The 27,559-nt window shown below is 39.6% G+C and overlaps 1 protein-coding gene across 6 annotated transcripts in view; it reads left to right on the top strand.

Annotated features, from left to right (window-relative positions):
* Arap2 (ArfGAP with RhoGAP domain, ankyrin repeat and PH domain 2) overlaps positions 1 to 27,559 on the top strand; it is a 163,748-nt gene that overhangs the window by 16,287 nt on the left and 119,902 nt on the right. For all 6 annotated transcript variants that reach the window (XR_003955612.1, XM_030254348.1, XM_006503829.3 and 3 more), the window contains exons 2-6: positions 90 to 1,130; positions 14,860 to 14,918; positions 15,930 to 16,006; positions 16,845 to 16,936; positions 19,032 to 19,385. Coding sequence is in view for 5 of the 6 variants with exons in the window: in XM_030254348.1 (XP_030110208.1) it covers positions 232 to 1,130; positions 14,860 to 14,918; positions 15,930 to 16,006; positions 16,845 to 16,936; positions 19,032 to 19,385 (1,481 nt within the window). In the remaining variant the exon portion in view is untranslated. The remainder of the gene's footprint in view (positions 1 to 89; positions 1,131 to 14,859; positions 14,919 to 15,929; positions 16,007 to 16,844; positions 16,937 to 19,031; positions 19,386 to 27,559) is intronic.

The following is a 27,559-nucleotide window of genomic DNA, read 5'->3' as shown; positions in this document are numbered from 1 at the left end:
TGTGTGTGTGTGTGTGTGTGTGTGTATAGTTTATTTTTATATATTATTATATTTTCTTATAATAAAAATATCCTAATTATATTTTTCAGGTTTGAGCACATGAACAGAAAATAACATTCTAAAGACTTTGTCAGAAGTGATAGGGAGGAAAAAAACCCATAAGAAGTACTTCCTTGTGTGTGTGTCTCATGGTGCAGCTTTTAACACTCACATAGTAATGAAGCCACCATTATGTCCTCAGTCAGCGAAGTAAATGCGGACATCAGAGATTTCCTGATGAGCATCAATTTGGAGCAGTACCTCTTACATTTCCGTGAATTCGGTTTTTATACCGTGAGGGACTGCACGTCGATAAATGACAGCGTACTCCATCAGATTGGAATATCACCTACTGGACACCGTAGGAGGATACTGAAACAGTTACAAATGATCTTTTCAAAAATGCAAGACTTCCCCATATATGCAAATGTGCATAAGGCAAAGAACGGCAGCACCACAAAAGAGCAACAACACAGTGATCCATCTTCCAGCACCCACACCGGCATAGAGTGTTCCGATTCCATTACTGTCCATAGACCTGGCCCGGCACCATCAGAGATGGTTACAACCAGTACCCTTAGTGAAGGAAACTGTCAGTCTCCGAAATCACATGATAAGCTATGTCTTTCTTCACATGACCTGCTCTGTCCAGAAGAAGAACTACACCAGAACGTGGATTCTTCGAAAGATTCTTTATTTGGTGGTGTAAATGTCAAAATAGATCCTTTGATTACCAAGAGGGCTGTGGAGTACACAGCTGGAGAAGAACACACAGAAAAAGGCAATTTGACCTCAGAAGATTCCAGCAAGGCACTTAGTACAAACACTGAATGTCTTCCCTCTGGGGACTGTCCAACATCAGGCACACATTCTGGAAACGGGACGAATGGCGTATTAGAAAGCTTCCCGCCAACCCCGTTCTTTCAGTTTCAGGGCGAGATGGTTGTGAATGAACTGTACGTTCCGTCCTCACCAGTCCACGGCCCCATGAGAAGCCGGAGCAAGTTGGTTTCCAGACCTTCTCGATCATTTCTACTGAGACATCGCCCTGTACCAGAGATCCCAGGGTCTACAAAATCAATTCCAGGGAGGTAAGCATTGGGACAGAAACTGTGTATTCAATATGGGAGACGTTATTAATTTTTTAGCAACAGTGTTTTCAGCATCCCTTTCTAAGGCTGCCTTGTGTACATTCAACTAGTATACCAGTCGTTTCATTGTTCCTCTTTCAGACATTTTACCTCTGTGTGCTTTGTACTGCATATGACTCCCCAGATTCTGTTTCTAGTTCATACGTAGCTGCTGGGGTCTGTAGCCTTCCCCTGTTTCATTGGGGAGCATCCCTTTGTAGCCCCTGGATATTCCTTCTCTTATCCCGCTCCTCATCTGGTATTATGTTCCATTAGACTAGATCGCATGTTTGAGTTGCTGACTCTCTCTCCTTCATTATTTACTCTTTGGCAGGCAGTTTCTCATTGCCTGGCACTGTGCTTGGCACCTATTAATAATTCAACACAAATCTGTTGAACTTGGAAGTAGTTGCACTGGGCTGGGGGGGCAGAGAAAAGGAGAAAGCTTTTCAGTCCAGTGCAGAAGGCAATGTGTAGAAAGCATGAAGTAACAAGTAAAAGGATCCTGGAAGTACAGTATGGAGTATGAAGTTCATGAACTCCAGAACTCCAGAACCCCAGTGAGAGGGACCCTACTAAATACAGTTGGGTTGCAGGTATTCTCAAGTAGCCAGATGATTTCAAAGACTCTGACTTAAAGCAGAGAGAATCTTCCATCATTTATCATTTATACCTAAAATAGTTTGGGTTGTCTCCAGGGATGGGCAGAGTATGACCTACCCATCTTTCCAGTGATTGCTACACTTGGTTCTGTTGGGAAGTGAGGTGTGGTTTAGGCTTGACTGGGCTCAGACTGTGGAGCTGTAGAGCTTTTCACACACTGCAGGCTGACGTCTCCTGCCAAGGCTTCTTTCCAGCCCAAATCTGTGGCTGCTGCTGAGTCTTCTGTCCTGCAGGACCCTTGGCAATTGAAATTGTATTCGCAAGAGAAGAGGTAACAGGACATCTCTGTAAAGTGTAGCAATTTATGACCTGGTGGAATGGAAGTATTTCTACTATATTAGAACATAAGGTCTTTGAGGAGAGAGATCCTAGTTAATTTCTCTTTGCCTTGATGGGCTTGACATCAATGGCATAGTCATGTTTGCTAGGAATAAGCAGTAAAAATATCATCTGTAAAATATGTAGGCCCCAGCTTGCTCCATGACTTTTAGTCTCTCCATTCTTCACAGAGACGATGGAAATAGCGATTCTCTCCCTGTTACTCATTGGGATGTAATCTTCGGTTCATTTTCTCAGGATCTCTGAGTCAGGGAACTGAGATCTGATTCCAGAAAGGTGTCAATGCCAACCAAAAGGTGAAACCTGGTGTTTACCTAGAAGCAGGGGTAATTATGTCGTTTAAGTGTTGAGCTTCTAGCTTGCCTTATAAAGTCCAGAACCGACTTCGTTTTCCCCTTTCTTTTTGTTCAGTATTTATTTTTAGAAGGACCAGGCAATATACATAGATTAAAAACTCTCACCATTAAGCAAGTCCTGAGGACCATGACCGCTGTAGAAGACCCCAAACTGAGTGTATAGCATGCCCCTCCTTACATACAATTATTGCAACATGTTGACTGAAAATTTAGCATAAGAACTACATCATGAGATGATAAAAGAAGATGTTAATAAAAAGGGAAGAAATTGTAAAAAAGAATACAATATTATTATAGTATTCAGTAATTGCAATAGAGAACATTTTGGGGTCCTGGTTGCACTGCTGAGTCTATTTGTGATCATGGCTGGATCCCTGGTTGCTAGCACAATGGAATGTAACTATAGAGTTATCCTCTCCATAATTTCCAACGCAAAGATTATAATTGCATCATTTCTCCCTTCTCCTTCCTCCTCCCTTTATGTCCCATATACCTCTCCTTGCTCTCTTTCAAATTCATGGCTTCTTTTTTCATGAATTATTGCTGCATGCATATATGTGTATGTATACCTAACTACAACCTGGTAATTCTGTATAATGTTACTTGTAAATAATTTTTTCAGGGCTAATTGGTGTGCTCTTCCCTGGGGCAGTCTATTTCCCCCACTCTCATCATTCCTTAGTTACCGATAGTTCTTTCTGGAGGGCTGAGGCCTGTGAGCTCCCTCCTCCTCCAGTCTACTTCACCATGCCTATTGCAGCTCTCTTTGTTCAGAATTATGTTTAGGCAGTCACATTAGTGAGACTTTATGGATACAGCTTCTGAAATTACTAGAAGACAGTCTCACAGCAGATTTCCCGATCCTTTAGATCTCTCTTTTAGTTTTCTTTTTTCTTCGTTAATTTAATTATGCATTCACTTTATATCCAGATGAAAGTCCACAAGTCTTCCTATGTCAGAAGCTTTCTGTCCGTGAGAGGGGTCTACTGTGAATGCATACAGGAAAACTGACTACCTTGTTAAGTCTGGGGGAAACTGGGAGAAAAGAAACACTAGGTTTAAGTCAGATGGCCTGTGCCAGTTTTGCAAGTTTTAATTATATTGATGCTTGTATGTAGCTGCACAGGGCCTGTGATGCTGCACTGTCTTCTTCTGGGAGTCCCAACAGGATTTCAGAACTAGATGGATGTTGGAGTTAGAGGAGAAAGCATTGCAAACAAGTACTAGCATTACTGGTGCAGGAGCCGTCATAGAGAAGAAGAGCATAAGGAACAGTGAGAGCACCCGCACACTTTGAGTGGGGCAAAGGGTAACCAACTGTGAAAAGGAAACTAATTCTGTGTACAGTGTAAACAACAGCTAAGGGTTCTTCTCTTATGAAGTGTGTACAATTCACTCTGGGTCTAGCGGCATCTCCGCATCTGTCCTTGATGTTAAGGATGCCATTCCTTTTACTGGGAAACCTCATCTTCTGCTTTTAAGAAATGAATCCAAGGATAGAGCAGTGTCCTCCCTCCTGCTGTTGTTAAACACTTGAATGAAGTGCCTTGAATTTACAATATTCCAGATGCGAGAATGGTTTCGTTTTGACAGCTTTGGATAGAAAGAATCTCTCTATCACATGAGAGCCTGTTGATGTTAAAACGAAGAACTTTTAACATTTAGAAGTAACATAATATGCAGATGAGTTATAAACTAATGCCCGTGAAGTAGTCATATAGTGTGATGCTTAGACTTGGCTATTGCAATCCTTTTCTTCTATTGTGGAAGTAAAGAGAAATATACACATATATTACAAATGGGGGAAGCTGAGGGTGTAGCCCAGGTGATGGTGTTTACCCAGCATGCAGGAAGCCCTGGATTAGGTGACCCTCAGCACTGAATAAACCAGGTATGGGAGTATATGCCTGTTATCTGAGCTCTCAGAAGGTGCTCAGATCACAAAAGGAACAACCAAATGAAAATAATTCCAGAAGGCCACTGCCTGTTTTTCCTTGTGATCCTCTGCATTACAGATAGCCATAGTGCTTTAATATGACCCTTCAAATACAGCTGTGGATTACTGAATGGGAGTTTCTCTTTGGTCAAATAATATCTATAAAAGATATTGCATGTACTCTTTTGATGCCTGATAACAATAGTGTTTTGTCTCCTCCCTCTGTCCTCTCTCCTGACTTATCAGACTCAGTTGATATTCTAGTTCCATGTTTCTCTTCTTGCTTTGACTTGTTTCTGAATTTACACCTGTTCCTTTTCTTTGCAGAGCAGGTCTAGTGTGGTGGGGATGACAGTGCATGTCACACTAGTTCCCTCCTCTTCTGTCCTACTTTGACTTGGTGCTGTTCTTTTGGGGTCAAGAGCAGAAATTGTGATGAACCTCTGTCTGTTTTCCCTTAGGAATTCTGGGAGTGTCCCATGACCCCATGCCGGGTAGTCTTGAGAGAAAAAGAACAGATGTCTTAGATCCACTAAAAGAAATATGTTTCTTTTCCTCTCCTGAAGTTTAAATTTTTTTTTTTACATACTTCATGCAACTATTTGGTACTTAGCAGAGCTTGCAGACCCTCTCTTTTGGATAAAATACCCTCTGAACATTTAAAGAAGAGGAAAATGAGGATCTGGGAGTTGTGGGAAGGGAACAGTGTCTAACTGTGAAGGTGGAGATCTGTTTCCCTCCGAGCAGATAATAAAAAATGTACCTCCATCTCCACCTCATTTTCAATTTCTTTCAAACCTTGGTCTGGCGTGGTGGTTCATGTCTGTCTTTCTAGCTCTCTGCATCAGAGGTAGGAAGATCGCAGGCTCCAAGTCACCCTGGGCTACGTAGTGAGATTCCATCCTAGATAAGGGAGAGAGCTCAAACTTCTTCCCAGCATGGAAGAATCTTTTATAAACTTTAGTAGAAAAATGCACAGGAAGTATAAGGGGCAGTAATAGGGAGTTACTGAATTGAAGAAAATTATATAAGCGCATTTGTATTAGAAGCAAAGTTAGAGTTTGTTGAGAAAATGTTTTAATAAAGATTTACATATGATTTGAGAAAGAAAGAGTCCTGTGGGAAGAGGCCATAGGTGTACACACACACACACACATACACACACACACACACACACACACACACACACATATACACAAATGTACCTAAAGTTAAGTATGTAGACAAAGAATTCAGCCAGTCCATCAAGGGGTGGTGGGTGCTAGGGTAGCTTTCTTTATGCAGTTGGGACTGATGGTGTGTGTGTGTGTGTGTGTGTGTGTGTGTGTGTGTGTGTGTGTGCTGTTTCACTGGTGCTAAGGGTTGAGAATAGCAGCGACTATTGCATGCTAGGCAAATAGTCTAACACAGGACTATTGTTTATTTTTAAGTTTTTAATATTGAGACAAATGCTTAGGATTTGCCCAGCCTGGCTTTGAGTTTACTTTATAGCTTAGGAGCCCTTGAATTTAGTGTTCTCCTGCCTTAGCCTCCTGAGAAGCTGATATAACAAGCCTGTGTCACACTAGCAGGTGTGGTTGAGAAGCAAACCGTAATGTGGGGGGTGAGTACTGGTAAGGTAAGGAGGAGAAGAAGAGTTGGGGAGTTCCGGGAATAGGTCCAGACTTTCCCGTAATAAGGCTACTGCAATACAACTCTGTTATTGTGTTAGCCTTCAGCCCCATTTGGTGTGTGCTCCACCCCTGCCCCACCCCATGCTTATCTAGATCTAGGGTACTTCATTTTCCTACTCAGAGATTTTCATATGAGGGTAGTTCAAAAGGGAGAGAGATCCATTTCCCTTAAGTACTCCTGCTGACCCTGGGCTGTTGGCCCTGCAGTGCCTGGAAAAGAAGCTTGCTCGAGATCGGAGGTATCAGAGATGCTGCCAGTGACCCTGAGGTTGGGGTGGGCTATTAGAGATTGCAGTAGTATCTTTCTAGCATGGAGCCGTTGGTGTCTGGAAAACATACATTTGAGAAGGTTAAAGTTCACATTTACTGTAAAGCAGAACAATGATAAGGAGTCCTACAGTCAGCTTTTGTTCTTCGTACTTGATTTCTTTATCATGACACATTCTTGCAGAATTATATTTCTTTGTTTCATATGTAGAGACAAGACGACAACTTGTAGGAGCCGGTTTTCTTCTTCCACCATGTGGGCACTGCAGATCACACTCTGGTCCTAAGGCTTGGCAGGGAGTGCTCAACCTGTTCAGTTATTTAGTTTCCCTTCTTGTTATCCCGGGACTTTTGGGATAGCATTGGAAATGTAAATGAGGAAAATACCTAAAAAAAAAGGAGAATACCTTAACATGAAACTAGAAACTTACTTCTAGATGGGAAAATTTCTGAGTTGAACATGTAAATAAAATGTAAATAATACATTTATTATTAGAGGGTGCCTTGGTTAGGGTTTTCATTGCTGTGAAGAAACACCATGACCAAGGCAGCTTTTACAAAGAACAATATTTAATTGGGGCTGGCTTACAGGTTCAGAATTTCAGTCCATTATCATCAAGGCAGCTTCTAGAAGGGAGTGGTGCTAGAGGAGCTGAGTGTTCTGCATCTTGATCTGGCCTCAGCCAGGAGAAAAGTATCTTTTCTGCACTGGGCAGAGCTTTAAAATCCACCCCCACAGTGACACACTTCATTCTACAAGGCCACACCTCCTAACAGTACCACTCCCTATGGCCAAGCATATTCAAACCACTACAGAGGGTCATAAGGTGTATCCATCTGTGTAGGGCTTTACAAAAAATTAAAAGGTCATCCATTTATACTGTCTTATAAATAAAGCATAAAAGGCATATATTAAATCACAGCTTATGCTAGTAAATTTAAAATATTTTCAGATAATGTGGTAGACTTGCTTGCTACAGTCCTGTAATGATAATTTATTCTTAGTCCTAGGCCATTTCTGAGATGCTCACAGATAGAGACTTGCTTGTGCATTACAAAGTTTACACTACTGTTCTATGCTCTGGAACCCACCCTTTGGTTTTGAATATAGATTTTCCTTTGTTAGATAGACATTATGAAACCTCAGTGCACTGTAAACAGCTGCCTAAGGAATGTAATAGTTTCCCTTCTGGCTTCAAGTCTGTAACGATCATTTGTTACCAGTGTAATAGCTGCAGTTTAAAAAAACATTCTTTGAAATGAAGATCTCTGATAGGGTCCATGATTGATTATTTCTGGGGTTTGACTGTCTTGCCCAAATAGTATTTAATGCAGTTTGTAAGGGAGCTCTTTGATATTAGTCTGCATATCAGTGCTTTTCTTGGCAGTTTTAGTGATTAAGTCTTTTGTGGAAATTTTGTGGGACTGGAGAGATGGTTCAGTAGGTAAGCTGTGCAAGCATGAGGACCCGAGTTCGAATCGCAAGTCCATATATGTGTGTGTGTGTGTGTGTGTGTGTGTGTGTGTGTGCATGTATGTATGTATGTAAGCTAAGCAGGGATTCATAGGCCTTTAACCCCAGCTTAGATCGGTGGAACTCAAGAGCTTTTTTGCCAGTTGGTTAGCCATTCTAGCTGAAATGGGAACATGCAGTAGAGTGTGAGATCATGTCAGTCAGTGAAGCAGATTGCATTATTGGAAGATACCTAATGTCCTTCTATGTACTCTCCCTGTACATCCTGGGTATGAACACCTGTGCATTAATGTTCATGGACCACATACACACAGACATGAATGTGCCCATAGCCACACATAAACACCACACAGGCACACACGCACACACACACACATACCACACACCACATACCACACACACAAACACCACACACACACACACACACACAAACCTTACACACACACACACACCACACACACACACACACACACACACACACACACACACACACACACACAAACACCACACACACACAATCACCACACACATACACACACACACACACACACACACACACACACACACACGCACACGTACGGTATGAAAATCACTTCTATAGGTGTATTGAATATTCACTTGATTGAGTTATTCTTTTTCCCTTTTGTATCCAAGACTTTCAGTGTAGAAAAAATTATTCATAAGCTGTAAAGTAGCAAGCATCCCAAAACTTATAAAGTGGAACAAAACTTTATAACAGTGGTAACAAAACACCATACAGGCAAAAAGCGATCATCTTTTCATAGTAGATTCAATCTTTAGCTGGTTAAGAAATTACCATATGAGTTTGCTTGGCTCTCTCTTCCTGCCATGTTTTATGTCACCTGTACTTGGAAGTTTGTGTTCATTCTTCTCTGTGTGACTTTTCGCTTTTGCCACAGATGCAGTAGCTTGGCCATAGATGACAACTTCTGTCTGGGGGAAGGGTCTGCCTGTGTAACACTGTCTGGCCTGGGACTCCCAATCCTCCTGCTATAGCTTCCTGAAGTCTGGACATTTCTGGGTACTCCCACTCCTGACTTTTATATTTGTTTGAGAATTCTATTCTTCTGTATCTTGGTGTCTCAGTACCAAAATGAAGACCTTAGCATGTTGGTATATGTATGTGTGTGTGTGTGTGTGTGTGTGTGTGTGTATAGTACATATTTTATGAAATAGCTGCTACATAATTCCATATTTAAATATAATTTTTCTCCGCTAGTATACTATTGAAACATTGTCACTATTACAAATGAAGGGTGTTCCTATTAAAGACTTCCCAAAACAAAATACCCATCTTAGATTTATTGAAAGGACACAATCCCCTTTCCTACTAAATACAGTGATGCTTGACTCATTTTGCCCCTGAGCTTGTATATAACTAAACACAGTGGTGGATGGGCTCTTGAGTAAGTATCTTTTTAAATTGACCTTTTCTCATTCCAGGAAATAGTTGAGGGTAAGAATGGCCAATCAGCAGAGGCCCTGGCCAGTGGGACCAAGAGAAGAGCTTATCACTGAGAGCTGGCGTAACAGTCCCACAGCTGTTTTTATATATAAATTATAATACTATGTAAGGAAGAGGTGAACATGTCAGGATTGGGCTTACTCCCAAGTTTGCCAAACTATAATACAATTAATTGTGTTTTAATTTTATCATTTTTCTCTTGATATGAGTGATATCATATCTCTTGATGTGATAGAAGCTGGAGGAACCAAGTGGAGCCAGGCTTGAGTCCAGGAGCTCTGACAAGAATGAGTCAACCCTTGGCGAGGGGAAAGCCAATAAACACAAAGAAATAAAAGGGTGAAGGAGGATTCATTACTTATGCAGTCAGCTGACCACTGGGGATAACTCCCAAAGTGCTATTCTTCTGAACAAGGAAAGCAAAATGCATTTGTTATACTGATCTCTTAGCTCCTAGCCTCTAGATGGAAAACATCTAGTCGAGAGACTCAAAGAGTAAAGCCAAAGTTTACTTAGCCAAGTAGGCAAGCACTCCAGAAGGCTACCGAGGCTTTCCCAGAGACGGGCAGTGAGCCAAGGAGCTTCTGTGTTGGGGATTTTCATCTTGTTATGGACAGTTTTGAAGTGAGTGGTGTATTGGTGGGATAAGCTGACCGTTTGCTTTTCCTCCGAAATCATGGTACACCTGATTTTCCTTGTGTGGTGCTTCACCCTATAATCCCCTAGAAAAGCCCAATAAGGTGGTGCGGATGGTGGTGGTGATGTTGCATTGAAGGCTGGGACTGAAGATGCAGAAGCCACATGAGCACATATGCCCAGGCAAATGGCCTGGTGCTTTAGTGCCTGATACATTGGGAGCAACCTGCTGTCAGCTTCAAGGACAGTTAACCACAAAGGGCTGTTCCTGACCACCAGGAGAGGAGACAGCTGCCAGGAGAGGAGCCGCAGCTTTTTGAATTACCTCCTGTTTCACTCCTTTCTGAGATGGCTGATGGTCCAAGGTTGATCTTGTGAGAGTTGGCTCAGACGTTCTTGTGATCCAAGGTGTTTTGGATTTTGTTATTTTTATCTTTATATATTTAATCTGCTTTTCCCCCTAAATACATTTTCAGTTTTTCTCATGTTAGCTCACAAAGCAACGTGATTCCTCACGGTCCCTTTAGATATATCACACTTTGTTCTTACCTCTTCATCTCTCTCCTGCCCCAATGCCTTCTCCCTCGCACCTTCTCCACCTCCAGCTGGTGTCTTCATCTCTTTAGCTCTTTTTCAAAAGACATGGGTTATTTTATGTGTGTGTGTGCATGTGTGTGCATGTGTGTGTGCGTGTGCATGTGTGTATGTTAGTGTTTCAGTATGTGTGCTTGTGCCCTCAGAGACCTGAAGACAATGTTGGATTTCAGGCGTTACAGTACAGGTAGTTGTGAACTACCTGACTGGGTACTGGGAACTGAACTCTGGGTGCCTGGAGATGCAGAAAGTGCCTTTACCCACGGAGCCATCTCTCTAGTCCTTCTACTGTCATATCACATATACTCCATTGTTCTATTCACCCTCTAGGTATATAAAACAACCTGCTCAGTTTACCTGCTTCTGTATGTTTTCTGGAATGACCAGCTGACCCAGGATAACCAACTGGCGTGTTCTTCTCTGCAGAAGACGTTTGCCCACTCTCATCTCTGCTTATTTTCTGTAGTTATACACATTACATCCTAACTGCAGCCCCCTCCTTCCTTTCCTCCCAGTCCTGCCCTTACAAATTTCATCCCTCATTACCCACTCCCCTTTTCAGAGAAGAGGAAGTCCCACTGGGTGCCACCCCACCCTTGGCCCTTGGACATCTAATCCCAGCAAGACTAAGCACCTCCTCTCCACTTAGGCCTAACTAGGCAGACCAAGTAAGCAGGTAAGGGGATCCAGTGGCAGGCAACATTATCAGAAACAGCTCTTCCTCCAATTGTTAGAGGATACATATGGAGACCAGAGAACAGCCCAGCTATTTGTATTTGTAGACATATTTTGAGTCTGAATCTTATTTCTGGGAACATGGAACTGAGGGGCAGAACCAAGCCTAACTTCTACAAATACCCGAGTCTTATGTGCCAGAGTTGCTTTAGAGATGTATTGGGCCTGGGTTTCACACTCTGTATTTTGATGAGTTGTGGTTGTTTGTAATGGTCTCTGACTGTTGCAGAGAATAGTTTCCTTGGCTAGAGACCCCCATTTCTGTGGGTGTATGGACACATATTTAGAATGTAGTTATGGATTCTGCTAGGGTAGTAATGTGAAGGTTGTAGCTTGTCCTCCAAAATTCATGACCTCACTTGCCTGGGTAGTTGCCTAAGATTGTAGTATGAGGTGTGATTTCTCGCTTGTTGAGTGGGTCTTAAGTCCAATTAAAGAACTGATGGTTACTGCCAAGGTATGTGCCCCTGCTGAACCCTGGGAGTTATTATGCCAGGTTGCTCTGTTGTGGTTCACAGGTGCATGAGCTGCATAGGACTATGAGTTGTTGCCTTCCTTTGCATGCTCACATAGCTACAACTTCTGGGCTCTTGAAAGCTAGTCTGAGAGAGGAGGCTTTCAGGCTTGATCTAGCACGAGTCTTCCAGGCCCTGCATCGAAGTACGTGGTGTCTTCAGGATAGTGACTTACCCTCCACCTATGACAGACAACCAAGGGTAATAGGAGTCTCTTTGGCAACCAGGACCAATGACTTAAAAGAGGGCTTCTAGTGTCTGGGGATGGTGTTTTCATTAGTCTTTGGCTCTTGGGAACACATTGTCAGCAAAGATGTGAAGGTTTCATTTATATATACATGTATGTGTGTGTGCATATATGTGTATATATATGTATATATATATGTATATATGTATATGTATATATATATGTATATATATATATGTATATATATATATGCCAACTTATGTGTTTCATAGGTAATTTTAGATATTTTAGGTAATTGTACAATTCTTTGACCTTTTTAGAATTCTCTGTTATTTTACCCTCCTCTACCCTTCTGAATTTATCTCCCATCCCCATATAAAGCCCTCCCACTTTTTTCATTTTCCCCCACAGAATCCTTAGACCCTTCTAGTCCCCTTCTCTAATGATCCCCTGCCCTTCCCACCTCTACCATGGCCCTGTTTTCTGGAGTTCTTTAAGCTTATGCACTCACATCTGGATCTTTGAAGCTTGGAAGCTCAGATGAGAGAAAACATGTAATGTTTGCTTTCTGGATCCGAGTTACTGTGCTCAGTGTGATATTTTATAGTTGCTTCCATTTACCTGCAAAATTCATAACTTCCCTTTTCTTTTCAGCTGATGGTAAGAATTGCTATATAGTTTAAACAAATAACTGGGCCATAGATTGTGGGACTATATGCCGATTTTCTGTTTCATTTCTGGTCTATATCTGATACTTGATTGTTGGCTTGCTGATTGGACTAGTGTAGTTTTAGACTAGATATTGCAATGATAGAGCATGTGTCTTCCAATCCTGCTGTTCTTTGAAAATTTATGTTGACCATTCTAGCTCATTCACACTTACATGTAAACTTTCAAGTAATCTTAATAACATCTATTTTTTAACGTCATTGAAAAAGTATTTTATTAGAATTTATCCATATATATCGATATAGGGAGAATTAGGATTTTAATAACATTGTTTTCCAATTTATGAATGTAGTATATTTATTTAAGAATCTTATTTTTTTTCTCAGTAATCCTTCAGTTTTTACTGTCTAGGATTTCTTCAGTTAAAAAAATAGTTTTCATGTACTATTGTGAGAAGAATTGAATTTTGTATGTTAGTTTCCCAGTTATTCATTGCTAGTATGTAGAACGATCAGAGTTATTATTTATTCTTTTTCCTGAGACTTTGGTATACTGAATAGTTTGAGAAGAACATGTGCTAGCACCTGCCTATTATACCTGGTTTTAGAAGGTCTGAAGAGTAGATTCAGGGCCATGAGTTCCAGCACTCACTGAGATAAAGAGTGAATTCAGGCTTGACCCAAAATATATGATGTGATGTGATGTGATATGATATGAATATGATATGATATGATATAATATAACCCTGCCTTGAAACTGCGACCACAAATGATGGAAGCAGATCTTCCTTCCTTTAAAGGAAACCCTTAGTCCTTAGTTCCAGCTTTTAGTACACGTCTCTCAGAAAAGCCCTTTTTAGGTCAAATGGGCTTTCTTCTAGGTGTTGATAATTTTTATATGGATGTGTTTTGTTAATTAAGTTTGTCAATATATTGTCATATTTTTATTACTTTATTCTTCCTACTGTCAAAGAAATATTAATTTCTTAGGTGTAAGTTTTACTTGCTTATATTATTTTTTATATATTGGAAGATATGATTTACTAATATTTTATATTTGTGTCCTGACCAATATTTATATATGTTTTGATTAGTTAGTTATCACTGTATATTGGATTGGCAAGATTAGTTGACGTCTATTTCTCAATATATGTTTTAGTATTGATATTATTTCTTTAATTGTGTGTTGGAATGTACTATTGAAATATTTAGGCCTAGAGGTTTTGAGCATAGGTGATTCATTGCACAGTTAAGCTTTGTCTATAGAGAAGGAACTACTAAGTTTTATTTGATCTTTGCAGATGTAGTCATTGGAACACATGGATAATGTCCAGTTTACTAATGCTTTGGCCCTAAGCCTTGTCTTGTTCATAGCTCTCGCTAACATTCTCAGGCTTTGGAGTGGTGCTCTTTGTTTCTCTTCTAATACTTTTCAGGTTTATCTTCTATTACTTATATTTAATTTCACTGAAATTTATGTTCTGTTGATTCCATAAAAGCCACGTTTTGTAACAGCAATTATTAGATTTTTGTCAATAATTTATTTCACTGATTTCTGCTCTTTTGTTACTTCTTGGGCTCTAACTATTTGGGCAAATATTCATCTAAGAGAAATGCAGTGTGCCTTGACCCTTTCATCTAGGCACACTGAACTCATATGTAGCATTGATACTTTATTATCATTTTGTACCTTGTCTGCCTCTTTTCAGCTGTGTTCATAATATAGTCTCACTGTACATATGCCAAATCTGCCACACATTTTCATTTTGTTCTAGAAACATATTTTTGATAAAATGTGATGAAGTTAATGTCAAAATATCTATATAAATCCTCACATCTATTCAATTAGTTTTTTTCTGACATATGATAACAGTTTTCAAATCAAGTCATATGGACACCAGACAAATAGTTTTTATAAATTTTGAGTGTTGTGGGGTGAGGATTTAAATGACGTGTAATATCTGAAGAAATGTTTCCCCTGAATACTAAATCCAAAACTGAGTTGGTGGAATATTTCCTTTATTTGTAATTCAAGTTAATCTACATTTGGCTATTGATGTTTCTATTTAAATTCTAAGTCTTAGACTGATGGAGAGGTCTACTATATATCCTGTATTCAAGATAGTATAATAAATGACCAAACTTTTCGTTTTCCTTTAAGCTATTTCCGTGACAGAAGAAGTAATACTACCTCAGCTGGAAAGTCTTTGACACTGAAAAGTGAGTCTCCGCTTTAAAATCTCTGTACATTTGTTTATCCTCATGTGATCACCTTAAAGTACCGCTAGAGTTGTTTTAGAGGCAGCCTGCCTGAGGAGTTGGGGATTCTGGGGTGACTGTCCTTACTTTCATACAAAAGAAATGGGCACTGGCATTCCTGGAAATCACACATTTTTGAAGGAAAGATGTTTTAGATACAGCCTTCCATTTGTTATTATTCAAAGGTTTTCAGCTAAATTAATTATTTCATGGTAGTCTGATATATAGACTTATATATGAAAAAGAAAAAAAACATTTTACCTTGGTGAAAAGTTTGGTACTCTTGTTTTGGTAAATTGGTCATTGCTTAGTTCTTTTTGCTTGGTATTTGAAAATGTGATTACACAAGCTCTGGAATATTTTTCTTGACTGATTACTCTACTTTTGGGCAAAGCTTCCCTAGAAGAAATGTAAATACTGAGGATTCTTTCCTCTAGATAAATCCAGTTCCCCGATTCAAGATGCTTTCTTGAAATTGCTCCTTTCTAGGTCTATTTGTAAGTGTGCTACTAGCTGAGCATGGTTATAGCATGAGGTCTGAGGTTTTATATGTCTGCCTGTTACATAAATGAACCCCTTAGAGTTGTTGGCTGAGTGTTAGAAATGAGCTCCCTTCTTTTAAAATATTCTTGGTTTTCTAAACTATCCTAATTTGCACACTGGCCAATTTCTGCTGTCCAGAGACACAACCGGTTACATTTCATGTGGATCCTGGAGACTAGCAAGGCCGTAGGAAACTGGTTCTGCCTTCAGCATTGCTGATTGTGTGGGCAAAGGAGTGCTATGTAGTAGGAAGACCATGGGCAGAGTTGGTTTAGAGCGTAAGAATTGAGCATCTTTCTGGACTCTTGTAGAATAATGAGTAAGCTGTGATGTTGCTATAAAATAATTAAACAATGCTTTTATCGTTATTGCTTGCTCTATTCCACATGATTCATCTTTTCCATTCTCATTCTGTAATTCCTCCAAAAGATTCAAATGAGGATAATTCAACTTCCATCTTTCCTTACGGAGAGACATTTCTCTTCCAGAGACTAGAAAGTTCCAAGGTTAGTCTCATTCATTTTCTTTTATGTTTCCATAGCAGTTGTTTGTTCTGTAGCTTATCCATGCATTTTCATTTCCTTGTAAGCTGCAACAGTGGTGCTTTCCATAGGATTTCCAGATGGGAAGACTTTAGCTTGGTCGAATCATGGCAATCTTTAGCTATGGCTCATGTAGACACATTTTTACTTTGACCTAAAAAATATGGAATAGTGCATTGAAGAACTTGCCACAGTGTCACTTGCTATCTGGAAATAGTCCAAAATTACTAAAGCATAAACCTCCATAGGTTTTAAGTGGCCATATATTCTGAGGCAGACTTCCTAAGGATAGAACTTTGGAGATCTTATTTAGATTAATAACTCAAGCTTCATATCTACTAATTCTCCTCATTTACTATTTTGTTTCTTGAGTTGATAAAAGAGACATGGGAGAAAAATACATAGTAGAAATAGCTAAGGATTTGATGCAATGGCAAAGCACTGGTCTGTTCTGTACAAGGTCGGGGGTCTGAGCCATAGCTGCTCTCCATAAGATAACATAGAAACAACTAAAATCCACAACCAGACAAGTCACAGAGGGGCTTGAGTATGTGGGATTTATTGTTAGTTAACATTGTTTATTCTTAGTTAATGTAATGAATTAATTTAAATTAAATACCAAGGATATCAGAAACTGTTTGGTATTTGCTTTGAATTGGTTTGAACTGAAAATTTATCTAACCAGTTAAATTTGGTTAATAAAAATAAACTCAAATATTGTATGTGTTTGGAAAGTACTGTTACAGTATAAATAATTGCCGAAACCAACAAGCACAACAATAAATGTATTTATTTTGAACAGAAGCGATCTATAAAGAATGAGTTTTGGCCGCATGAGAACACAGTTAAAGAGGAAGCAGCCACTACAAGAAACTCTATCCTAACCCAGTCAAGGTACGCTGTGTGTGAGTGCTCATGAGTCCCTCTTCAGAATAGAAGTCATAAGCATGGAATCCCCCTTCAGAATAAAAGTCATAAGCCTGCAGACATTTTGCTCATTGTATAATGAAGTTCTACAACAGTCATTTACCTGAGCAAGTTCACGTCTTTCCTTTCCTTCCTGAATGTTTTCTGAACAGTATTCATCTTAGTCCTTGAGCTGTCATGTGTAAATGGAGTAGCTATGTTTAATCTGGAAGCTGAGTGGTTTCTGTAGCAGCTTATTTTTGTCTCCTACTGACTGCATTCATCTCTCCAACCCTTGCCTGAGGTGGTGAGCATGCAGTGGCTGTGTCCACTCTGCCCCCAAGCCCCGAAAATCAGTATGATGTTTATTAAACTTAGTTTCTCCAGCTCTGGTTAGACCTTATACAAAGCATCTTAAAAACAGAATAAGCTTAAGAAGATTTATAATGACTGAAATGGAATAACTGTGTCTCCATGATTTTAACTGCCATGAATTTGCTTAAAAATACACCTTTTTTTTTTTTTTTGGAATTTCAAGAGAGGGTTTCTCTGTATAGCCTTGGCTGTCCTGGAACTCACTTTGTAGACCAGGCTGGCCTTGAACTCAGAAATCTGCCTGCCTCTGCCTCCAGAGTGCTGGGATTAAAGGCATGCGCCATGACGCCCTGCTTAAAAATACACCTTAAATGCACATTTGACTCTAAAGTCTCTATAATCTAAGTACCAACAAATATATGTTATATACTCTGCAGATATGAGCAAATTTTGTTAGAATGTTAATTCTTTATGCACCATTTGGTTATTGCTTTTGAGATGGGCTACATGTAAGGACAAAGGAAAAAGAGACAGTGTAAAACCAACTGGACTTAGAATTGTGAAAATGCAGTGTGTCCTTTGTGTTAGAAATCTACTATTGAAGAGATCACGAGCACTCTTTTTTATTTTTTTTTGGTAACACATATGATAAATACCCAAACCTAAGCTTTATATTTCTCTCAGTTTTAGTAGGATTTGCTATGCTGGATTATAACTCATATTCACTTTCCTTTCTGCCTAATTTTCCAAAGCTAATACTCTTGTGATTTCCTTGAGTTAAAAATAAACAATGCATCGTCAGTGATAAGAATCTTTCATGAAAAGGAATGTAAAATGGCTGGGTCACATGAGTCTTTAAGTTATAGATTTTTAGAGCATCTCAGCCAGAAAGATGCCTCTGACCTGTACTCTGTCTCAATGATAAGCAAAATTCTCCTTGTAATGGTATTCGTTTCATATAAATGAGTAAACTTATTTTGTCATTTTTGAAATCTGTAGGAATGTCCTTAGCTGTTATGAGTGCATCCCAGTAAATATTAGACGCATTTCAGATTTTACATTCTGACACTCACTAATCTATGCTTGTTTGTTGACTAGCAATGTGGTTTGCTGTTTTTCCTCATTAGCATCATAGCATAGTACTGAGCTGTCAGCCTGGCTCTCTGCTGTATTGCATTAGGGTGGAGCATGGAGTCCCTCAAATTGATTAGACAGCTAGGTAAGGAGGAAACAATGTCTTCAGGGGATGAGTCTTCCTTATATTCCCTGGAGATTAGAGATTTGTAGGACATTTAATTGTGCTCTTTTTGATGTTTAAATTTTGATGAAGTGATGGCTTTTAATCCATTGTTACTTGCACTTAGCTTCCCTCAGGTCACAATCTGATTAAATTATACAAAAGACCTTGTCCAATGTTCATATATGTCATAGGATAATAGAATATTTGTTTTGAAAAATTTCCTGGAAAATATATGCCCTGTGTGTGTGTGTGTGTGTGTGTGTGTGTGTGTGTGTGTGTGTGTGTGTATGTATGTATGTATGTATGTATGTATGTATGTATGTATGTATGTGTCTGTGTGTCTGTATTTGTATGTGCAAGTCCTGAAGAAGTTTTTAAATCGATCAGATCGGGTAATTGAACCTTTACCAAAAGAACCTTTTGGCCTTAACTTTCTGTGGTTGGTTGGTTTATAGGTTTTAAAGATTCAACTTCCAGTTTAAATTAACCATGTCATTTTGAATTTGATTACCATTCTTTGCTATTCAGCATATATGATAACAGGAAGGAAAAAGTGAGTGAAGACAAAGTCGAAGACATTTGGATACCCCGCGAGGATAAAAATAACCTTGCACAGGATTCGGCTTCTGAGTCAGAATACTCCACAGTAGAGGAATGCTTCCAGAGTTTAAGAAGAAAAAATTCTAAAGCGTCCAAGTCTAGGACTCAAAAAGCCTTCTACTTGGACCCCTTCAATAGGCACAGTTATCCTTTAAGCTCCACGAGTGGAAATACTGAACCGTCATCAACCATCTCAAATGCCATCTCTCCCTATGCCTGCTTCTATGGATCTTCAGCAGCCAAGGAGAAATGTGGATGGCTGGACAAACTCTCTCCTCAAGGGTATGGACAGACACATTTTGTTTACTAAGTAGCCATTTTGATAGAGTAAACATTGTTCTTTACTAAATCTGCCAGTGTTCTGTACCCTCTGCAATCCCCAAGATACTTTTTTTTTTTTTAGAATTAATTTTTTTATTAGGTATTTTCCTCATTTACATTTCCAATGCTATACCAAAAGTCCCCAATACACTCCCCTCCCCCCACTCCCCTCCCCACCCACTCCCACTTTTTGGCCCTGGCGTTCCCCTGTACTGGGGCATATAAAGTTTGCAAGTCCAATGGGCCTCTCTTTCCAGTGATGGCCGACTAGGCCATCTTTTGATACATATGCAGCTAGAGTCAAGAGCTCTGGGGTACTAGTTAGTTCATATTGTTGTTCCACCTATAGGGTTGCAGATCCCTTTAGCTCCTTGGGTACTTTCTCTAGCTCCTCCATTGGAAGCCCTGTGATCCATCCATTAGCTGACTGTGAGCATCCACTTCTGTGTTTGCTAGACCCCGGCATTGTCTCACAAGAGACAGCTATATCTGGGTCCTTTCAGCAAAATCTTGCTAGTGTGTGCAATGGTGTCAGCGTTTGGAGGCTGATTATGGGATGGATCCCCGGATATGGCAGTCTCTAGATGGTCCATCCTTTCGTTTCAGCTCCAAACTGTGTCTCTGTAACTCTTTCCATGGTTGTTTTGTTCCCAATTCTAAGAAGGGGCACAGTTTCCACACTTTGGTCTTTGTTCTTCATGAGTTTCATGCATACGTTTAACAAATTGTATCTTATATCTTGGGTATCCTAAGTTTCTGGGCTAATATCCACTTATCAGTGAGTACATATTGTGTGAGTTCCTTTGTGATTGTGTTATTTCACTCAGGATGATGCCCACCAGGTCCATCCATTTGGCTATGAATTTCATAAATTCATTCTTTTTAATAGCTGAGTAGTACTCCATTGTGTAGATGTACCACATTTTCTGTATCCATTCCTCTGTTGAGGGGCATCTGGGTTCTTTCCAGCTTCTGGCTATTATAAATAAGGCTGCTATGAACGTAGTGGAGCATGTGTCCTTCTTACCGGTTGGAACATCTTCTGGATATATGCCCAGGAGAGGTATTGCTGGATCCTCTGGTAGTATTATGTCCAATTTTCTGAGGAACCGCCAAACTGATTTAAAAAGGACTTTTCAGTATGTTTGCAAATGCTGGGCCCTAGGTAGGTAAGTTGCATGAAGTACAGTACTGCAGTATGGTTTGGAATAGCAACTTCAGGTTGAAATTAAATTAGAACTAAGGTTTGGGTTAAAACTTCAAGTTATGCGTTTACCTCCATATTATCACTGTCCCTTTCTAACTTGATAATAAAATAAATGTGCTTTCCTGGGTCCCACTTCATATTAAAACAAACAACACAGACCGAGTTATCATTCCTTAGCTTACACTCTTTGGATTTTGCTCTTGTCATACCAGTGTTCTGTTTGAGAAGACAAGCTAGAGAAATGAACATCTTTGTTTAAGGTTTAGGTCACCTTGTTCTAGTATCCTAATTTTTTAATGTGCATCAATGATACATCAAGGGTTTTTATATGATTTAAAGCAACTTAAAGACATTTTTATATTTGAACACATTAGTATTATAACAGCTTTGCTTTGAATTTTTCATATTTTGAATATGCTGTTTTAGTTTTTATATGTTGCTCAGAAAATCAGAACCCTTAAATAAAATGTCAAAACTGATTTATCATTTCAGAGGTAAACAAATAAAGTTCTTTCCTTTTTGCATTATGTAGTATGGAGAAATCTTTGGGCATAGATGCCATTTTTAATTAGATTCTTTTTCTAACTTTTTTTTTTAGATGTTATTTATTTAATTGAAGGTTTTGTTATTTTTATATTTCCTTGTGTTTTTTTACATTACCTTATTAATTTACATCACGGATGTTGCCCTTTCTCCCCTTTGCCTCTTAGAGGGTGCTTCCCCTCTTTCCCATCAGGCATCCCTCCTGTCCCTGGGGCCTCAAGTCTCTGCAGGATTAGGCACATCTTTTCCTAATAAGGCCAGACAAGGCAGCCCTCTGCTAAATATGTGCTGGGGGCCTTGGATCAGTCCCTGTATGCTCTTTGGTTGGTGGCTTAGTCTCTGGGAGGTCCCAGGGGTCTGGATTAGTTGAAGCTGCTGGTCTTCCTGTAGCCATCCCTTCATCCTATTAGACTGAAGTTGGAGAGCTCTGTCTAACCTTCTAATTTTAAAATATTTATTTCTGCTGTCCTTCAAGAATGACTGCAGTATTTGGGAGTAAACTTTCGGATGTCTAAGTAACACATGTGAGTCCTCGCGATAGGCTGTTTTTCTCTTATGTCCCCTGTGATTGTTCTGCAAAGCCTTGGTTTAATCCAAAGTAAGTTTAGGAGCAAAGGTTCTTTAGAAGCAGATCCACGCATAGTAATAGTATGACTCATATCTCTTAAAACGTAAAGCCAAATATAATTTGAGTATTGGTCCTATCAGTACTAGGTATATGAACCACGTGTCCTTTGAGAAACAGATTTTGAAGAGAATGCATATTTAAATATCCAAAGCAGGGGTCCATACTTATGTATATAAGTTCATGTAATAAATCATTAGAAGAAACATAAGCTCTAGTATTTTCCAGCATTTCGTGTCTATGAATTATTGGTAGTTAGGGAGACGTAGCTGTGGTTGCAGAACACTAATGGAAGACTCAGAGAATTCTTGGTGTAGAGCAGTCTGTAGCTAAGGCTTACTGGGTAGCCTGCAATGGTCTGTTGCACTTGACAGACTTGATAGGCTCATGCTCTGGGCACATTGAGAAAGCTTGATCATTTTGGCTATCTCTGGGATAGTTAGAACATTTTCCATTTTGTCTTTTAATAAAACATTGATTTTCCCCCCATTCTTTGAAAACCTCCCTATGGGGGAGGGGGGGAGCTGTGATTTTTAGATTTATATTTTTCCATTTTGGGAAAAATGATTCAGTTATTTTTTTAATCTAGCTTAAATGTTTTCTCTTGGATAACAATATGAATGGATATAAGAAAATAAATAAATTTTTCATGCCAAACTTTAAAAATATCTCTTATACATGATGGTGTTTCTTGGCTTAAAAGAAATACTTATAACTGGCCAAAAATCATATAATAAACTCAATGTAGAATCTGAAACTCGCCCTTTCCTGGCTGGACTCTGTTGCTCTTCGAAGCTGTTTATGGTAATCATTAGTTTAATAAGGTGGCCCTCCTCATTTCTTACACAGAGCTTGCTGAGCTTTGTCTTATGGCCAGTTGCTTCTGGTCCATGTTATGTCAACTGAGATGACATTCTAACTTCTATACCAGCAACCATCATTCTTTCCAAAAATGGCCAAGTAGGAAATATTTGTGACCCTACAGCTTATGTGCTTTCTATTGTAACTTTTCAACTCCGTTGTGTCAACATGAATTCAGATATCACTAAGCTGTAGTAACAGTATGGGAGGCTGTATTCCAATAAAATTTTATTTGCAAATTCTTATGGCAGGCCAGGTTTCCATCATGGGCTTTAAAGCATAAACCACAGAAGTGGATGTCTCGTATTTCATATAACCGCTGTATTGTACCTCACTGCATACCAGATAGTATAACAGAATAAAAGGTATTAAACAATATTTTCTTTTCATTTTTCCATGAACACACTTTATTTTTAATGTACAGGGATTTTGTAATACAAGTGGATGAATTCAATGCAATGTTAGTATGTGAAAATTTATATATGGCCTTGAAAGCAATAGGTCTGCATTGGCAGGGCAGTTACCCTTTGGTGTTTTTGTAATTGGTGTTCCTTAAAGCTGTATATATGAATGGTCTAAATATAGTAATAATAAGATGCTAGCTAATATTTTTCCAAGTAGGACTTTTAAGTGTCCTCAACATTCATGAGTGACTTTTAAGGAAATAATAAAATGTACAACATGGACTTTACATGGTTGAATACATGTTGTCTTTGGAAACAGAAACAACAGTTTTGACATCCTGTGAAAACTATCATTTTTATAATTCATAAAACCACAATTTTATAAAGAAAACAATGTCTTGATGAAACATTGCCAGTTGAATTTAAATTCCAGAAAGTTGGGCAGGCATGGTGGAAGATATCTGCAATTCCAGTGAGAGGCAGAGGCAAATGGATCAGTCCACGCTGGAGGTCAGTTTTGTCTATACAACAAGCTTTGAGTTAGAGTGGCCTAGATATAGTACAGCCTAAGACTGTTGGTTTAGGAAATTATGTAGCAAAGCTGCTTTGGGGATGGGTCTCAGTGGTAGGGTGTCTGCCTAGTGTAGACAAAGCCTTGGCTTCAGTCCCCCAGTACTGCAGGAAAAAATATGTATGGAAGAAGCTTTTAAAACAGGAATCCATAACAGGAGACTCATAAACTGATATGGGCTATTGCCATTTTGCTTGGTTTCCTTTAGACTTTGAAGGTAAGTCTTTATAACTGAAGATACAACATACTTCAGACACAAGGTAGAAGAATGAAGCTTAAAGTAACTTGGAAGCTTCCTGTCAGAGGGATAGCCCTCATAGTATCTAAATGTGCTTTGGATGAAAGAAAGAAGAGAGAGAGAAAGAGAGAGAGAGAGAGAGAGAGAGAGAGAGAGAGAGAGAGAGAGAGAGAGAGAGCATAGCCCTATCCAGTTGAAATCCTGTGAACCATGACAATGACTGGCATGGCAAGATATCCCCAAGGACACAATAATTGGAGGTTGGCACAGGTACTTGACAGCTGTCCAGTTGGACTTACTGCCTGCTTAATAGACAGAAATTCATGCTTTTATGCAATACCCAGTCATTTGCCTGTGGGTAGGAGGTCGTGTACCCTGGAGGATACCCTACCATTGCCACATTCCAACATCAGTGTAATATCTAACTGCGTTCTAAATGGGTATTCTTACACTCAACAGCTAAATACAGCTCCCATTCCTTATCAAAGAAGCTGGTTTTTAAGCATGAAGAGAACATTATAGAAGGGAATGATTGGTTAAAGTGCAGTGAGCTGATCACAGGGTTCCCAGCTCCATTTGATACATCTATTAACACAGCACTATACCTAAGGATCACGGAATATTGGAAAGAAGGAGCTAGAAAGATTTCATTAGCAGCAAACCACAGTATTTGTTGCTAGGTGGTGACTTCTATATATGAGTTGCACCCATACAATCTCAACAATGTGTTTACCCAAGTAAGACTAGCACAGTGGTACCATGGAAGAAGAGTTGTCTGTGATTAATGACTGCTGAGAGAGAGAAACTCAGTCTTGTCTAGAGGTAATCTCCTGAGAGATTATCCTATCTTAAATGGTCATCTCTAAACACACAGGCATACATGCAAGCATGCGGGCACAGAGGAGAAACTGAGGGAAACCAAGGATTGAAACTAATATGAGTACAGTACTTATATATGACTTTAACAAGAGAAAAAAAACAATTAAAAATACTGAGCTCCTACCAGTGTTTCCAGCTAGACAAAACAGCTTTTATTAAAAACAAAACAAAACAAAACAAAACAACTTAATTTACAGTACTTTGGCTTTAAGAATATTTGATTGGGCTATGAGGACCTATTGTGTCCTGACCTATAGTTCCTAATTTCAGGGGTCTCATATCTATATAGGCACAGGTGTGAAGGACTAAGTACATTTTATCTCAGGATTTCTCCAATATTGAATTTGGAGGAGGAGTCTTCTAAATTATAAAGGACAAAGAACATGGTTGAATGTGCTGTGCTGTTTCTAGGAAATGCATCCTGAAACCTTGAAGCCCATCCAAAATACAGATGCACTTTCTAATTTTTTAAACATACTCTTATAATTGCTTATGTGGCTATTGTAACAATTTGAGCATATTTATAAAAACAAGGATGATGATATAGAAAGACTTTCACATTTCATTTGACAGGATCTTTTAAGATTTTATTTTCTCTCTCTTATGACTGTGTTTTGAAAACTTTTTCATTCCGTGGGACTGCCTGACGTAGCAGCAAAAGCATGTGTTGGTAGAGACAGGGCATCTGAGGATAGCACAGAACAGGTAGTGAAAACGATTGCTTAGGAATGAATAGAAGGAGGTACACGGGATCAAGATGCCTCCTTGGCCTTTCTGGTAGGAGGGGCAGAAAAAAATATACCAAGTGTTAGGACATTGGTAGGGAAAGGCTCAGAGATACAGTGTAAGGTTGCAGGGGGGGGGGAGCAATGCTTCTTCAAAGATGTATAGAAGGGAATAGCATTTGTTGTTCGACATTGGTAAGACTTTTAAATGGAGTTTTAGAATAAACACTTCTCTGCCTGCCAAGAGGAAAAATACTCTTTGGCAGGTGATATCAGGAAGGACTGGGGTGTGCGACAGAGCTGGGGTAAGACCAAAAAGTGGTTGATATCATTTTATTGTAGATGGAGAAAAAAATGTTCCAGGACCAGTCAGGAGAAGCCATCAGTGAAATCAGACTTCCAGTTAACAGGGAAAGGGAGGAAAGAAAAACCAGTGGTCAGTTGCCAAGGAAAGGTCAAACCAAGAGAGGTTTGAGTCAGAGCAGGTCAGCCAGGGACTTCTCAGGAAGTGAGAATTGATGCTCTTTGGGCCTTTGTGAGTGGTTTCTCAGTCAGTGTCCAGTGATCTGGGCTACTTACGTAGGGCAGTTCCCCACCTTGCTGCAGGAATGAGGATATCTCTGGTGTTTGTAATACTTTCCCATGGCAAGGCTGGCAGTGGAAGGCTACTTTGGGAAGCTGGCCCATTTATTTTTCTGTTAAGTAATAATTACCTGGTTGAACTGGAAGTTGAATGAAAATATTTGATTAAAATGATCACTTTTATACTGGTGAAACAGCTGTGCATTTTGCAAATTACTTATCACCTGTAATAGCAAGAGAACAAAATGTGTTGTTTACAGTGTAAGGGAAAAACACTAGTTTCAGTTTCCATTCAAGTAAACTGACTAATTCAGTCAGTCTGGCTGAAGAAAAATGCTTAAGGTCATAGGAGTCAGGCAGGCTAAATTAGAGCTGCCAAGATGTCTTTCTTTCAAAATGTCACTTAAACCTGCATAGAACTCAGCACCGGCCTTTCCCGCATACTAGTGTAAGGTTAAGACCAAGGCCAGCTTTGTGGAATCCTTAGAACTGACACTTAATTGGCACTCCTTACTCCTCAGTCTTCTGTCCCTTCAGAGCACTTATTGCTGCTGATGATATTTGACTCTGTTACAGGGACAGAGTTCTAGTCCTTTTCTTAGTGATAGACTTAAGGGAAAGATGCTGTCATTTCACCTTGAACTTTGAGAGCCCAGTCCCTTTAACTGCTCCCAGATCACATTATTTAAGTCAGAAAGTTTTCTAAACAAGCTAGTACACAGACAAAAATACAAGGCAACTCTTGCCATGCAGTCTACTCACAAGCCACCTCCAGCTTTATCATTTATTTGTATCTTTAAGAAACTGTATGTATTGCATTTTCTTTTTTTCTTTTTTTGGTATTTCATTAACATTTCCAATGCTATCCCAAAAGTCCCCCACCTGCTCCCCCACCCACTCCCCCACCCACCCACTCCCACTTCTTGGCCCTGGCATTCCCCTGTACTGAGGCAGATAAAGTTTGCAAGACCAATGGGCCTCTCTTTCCACTGATGGCCGACTAGGCCATCTTCTGCTACATATGCAGCTAGAGACACAAGCTCTGGGGGGGGGGTACTGGGTAGTTCATATTGCTGTTCCATCTATAGGGTTGCAGATCCCTTTAGCTCCTTGGTTACTTTCTCTAGCTCCTCCATTGGGGGCCCTGTGATCCATTCAATAGCTGACTGTTAGCATCCACTTCTGTGTTTGCTAGGCCCTGGCATAGTCTCACAAGAGACAGCTATATCTGGGTCCTTTCAGCAAAATCTTGCTAGTGTATGCAATGGTGTCAGCATTTGGAGGCTGATTATGGGATGGATCCCCGGATATGACAGTCCCTAGATGGTCCATCCTTTCCTCTCAGCTCCAAGCTGTGTCTCTGTAACTCCTTCTATGGGTGTTTTGCATTTTCTTGGCACTGAAGAAGAAGTCTATTGAATTGTCTTGAACCCAGGTCTTTGCACATATTGAACACGCTGATTCACGGATTTAGAACAATAGCCTATATTTTAAACTGAC

The sequence above is a fragment of the Mus musculus genome, chromosome 5 (assembly GCF_000001635.26).
Source record: "Mus musculus strain C57BL/6J chromosome 5, GRCm38.p6 C57BL/6J".
Lineage (NCBI taxonomy): Eukaryota > Metazoa > Chordata > Mammalia > Rodentia > Muridae > Mus > Mus musculus.
This window is presented reverse-complemented; position numbering and strand designations above follow the sequence as displayed.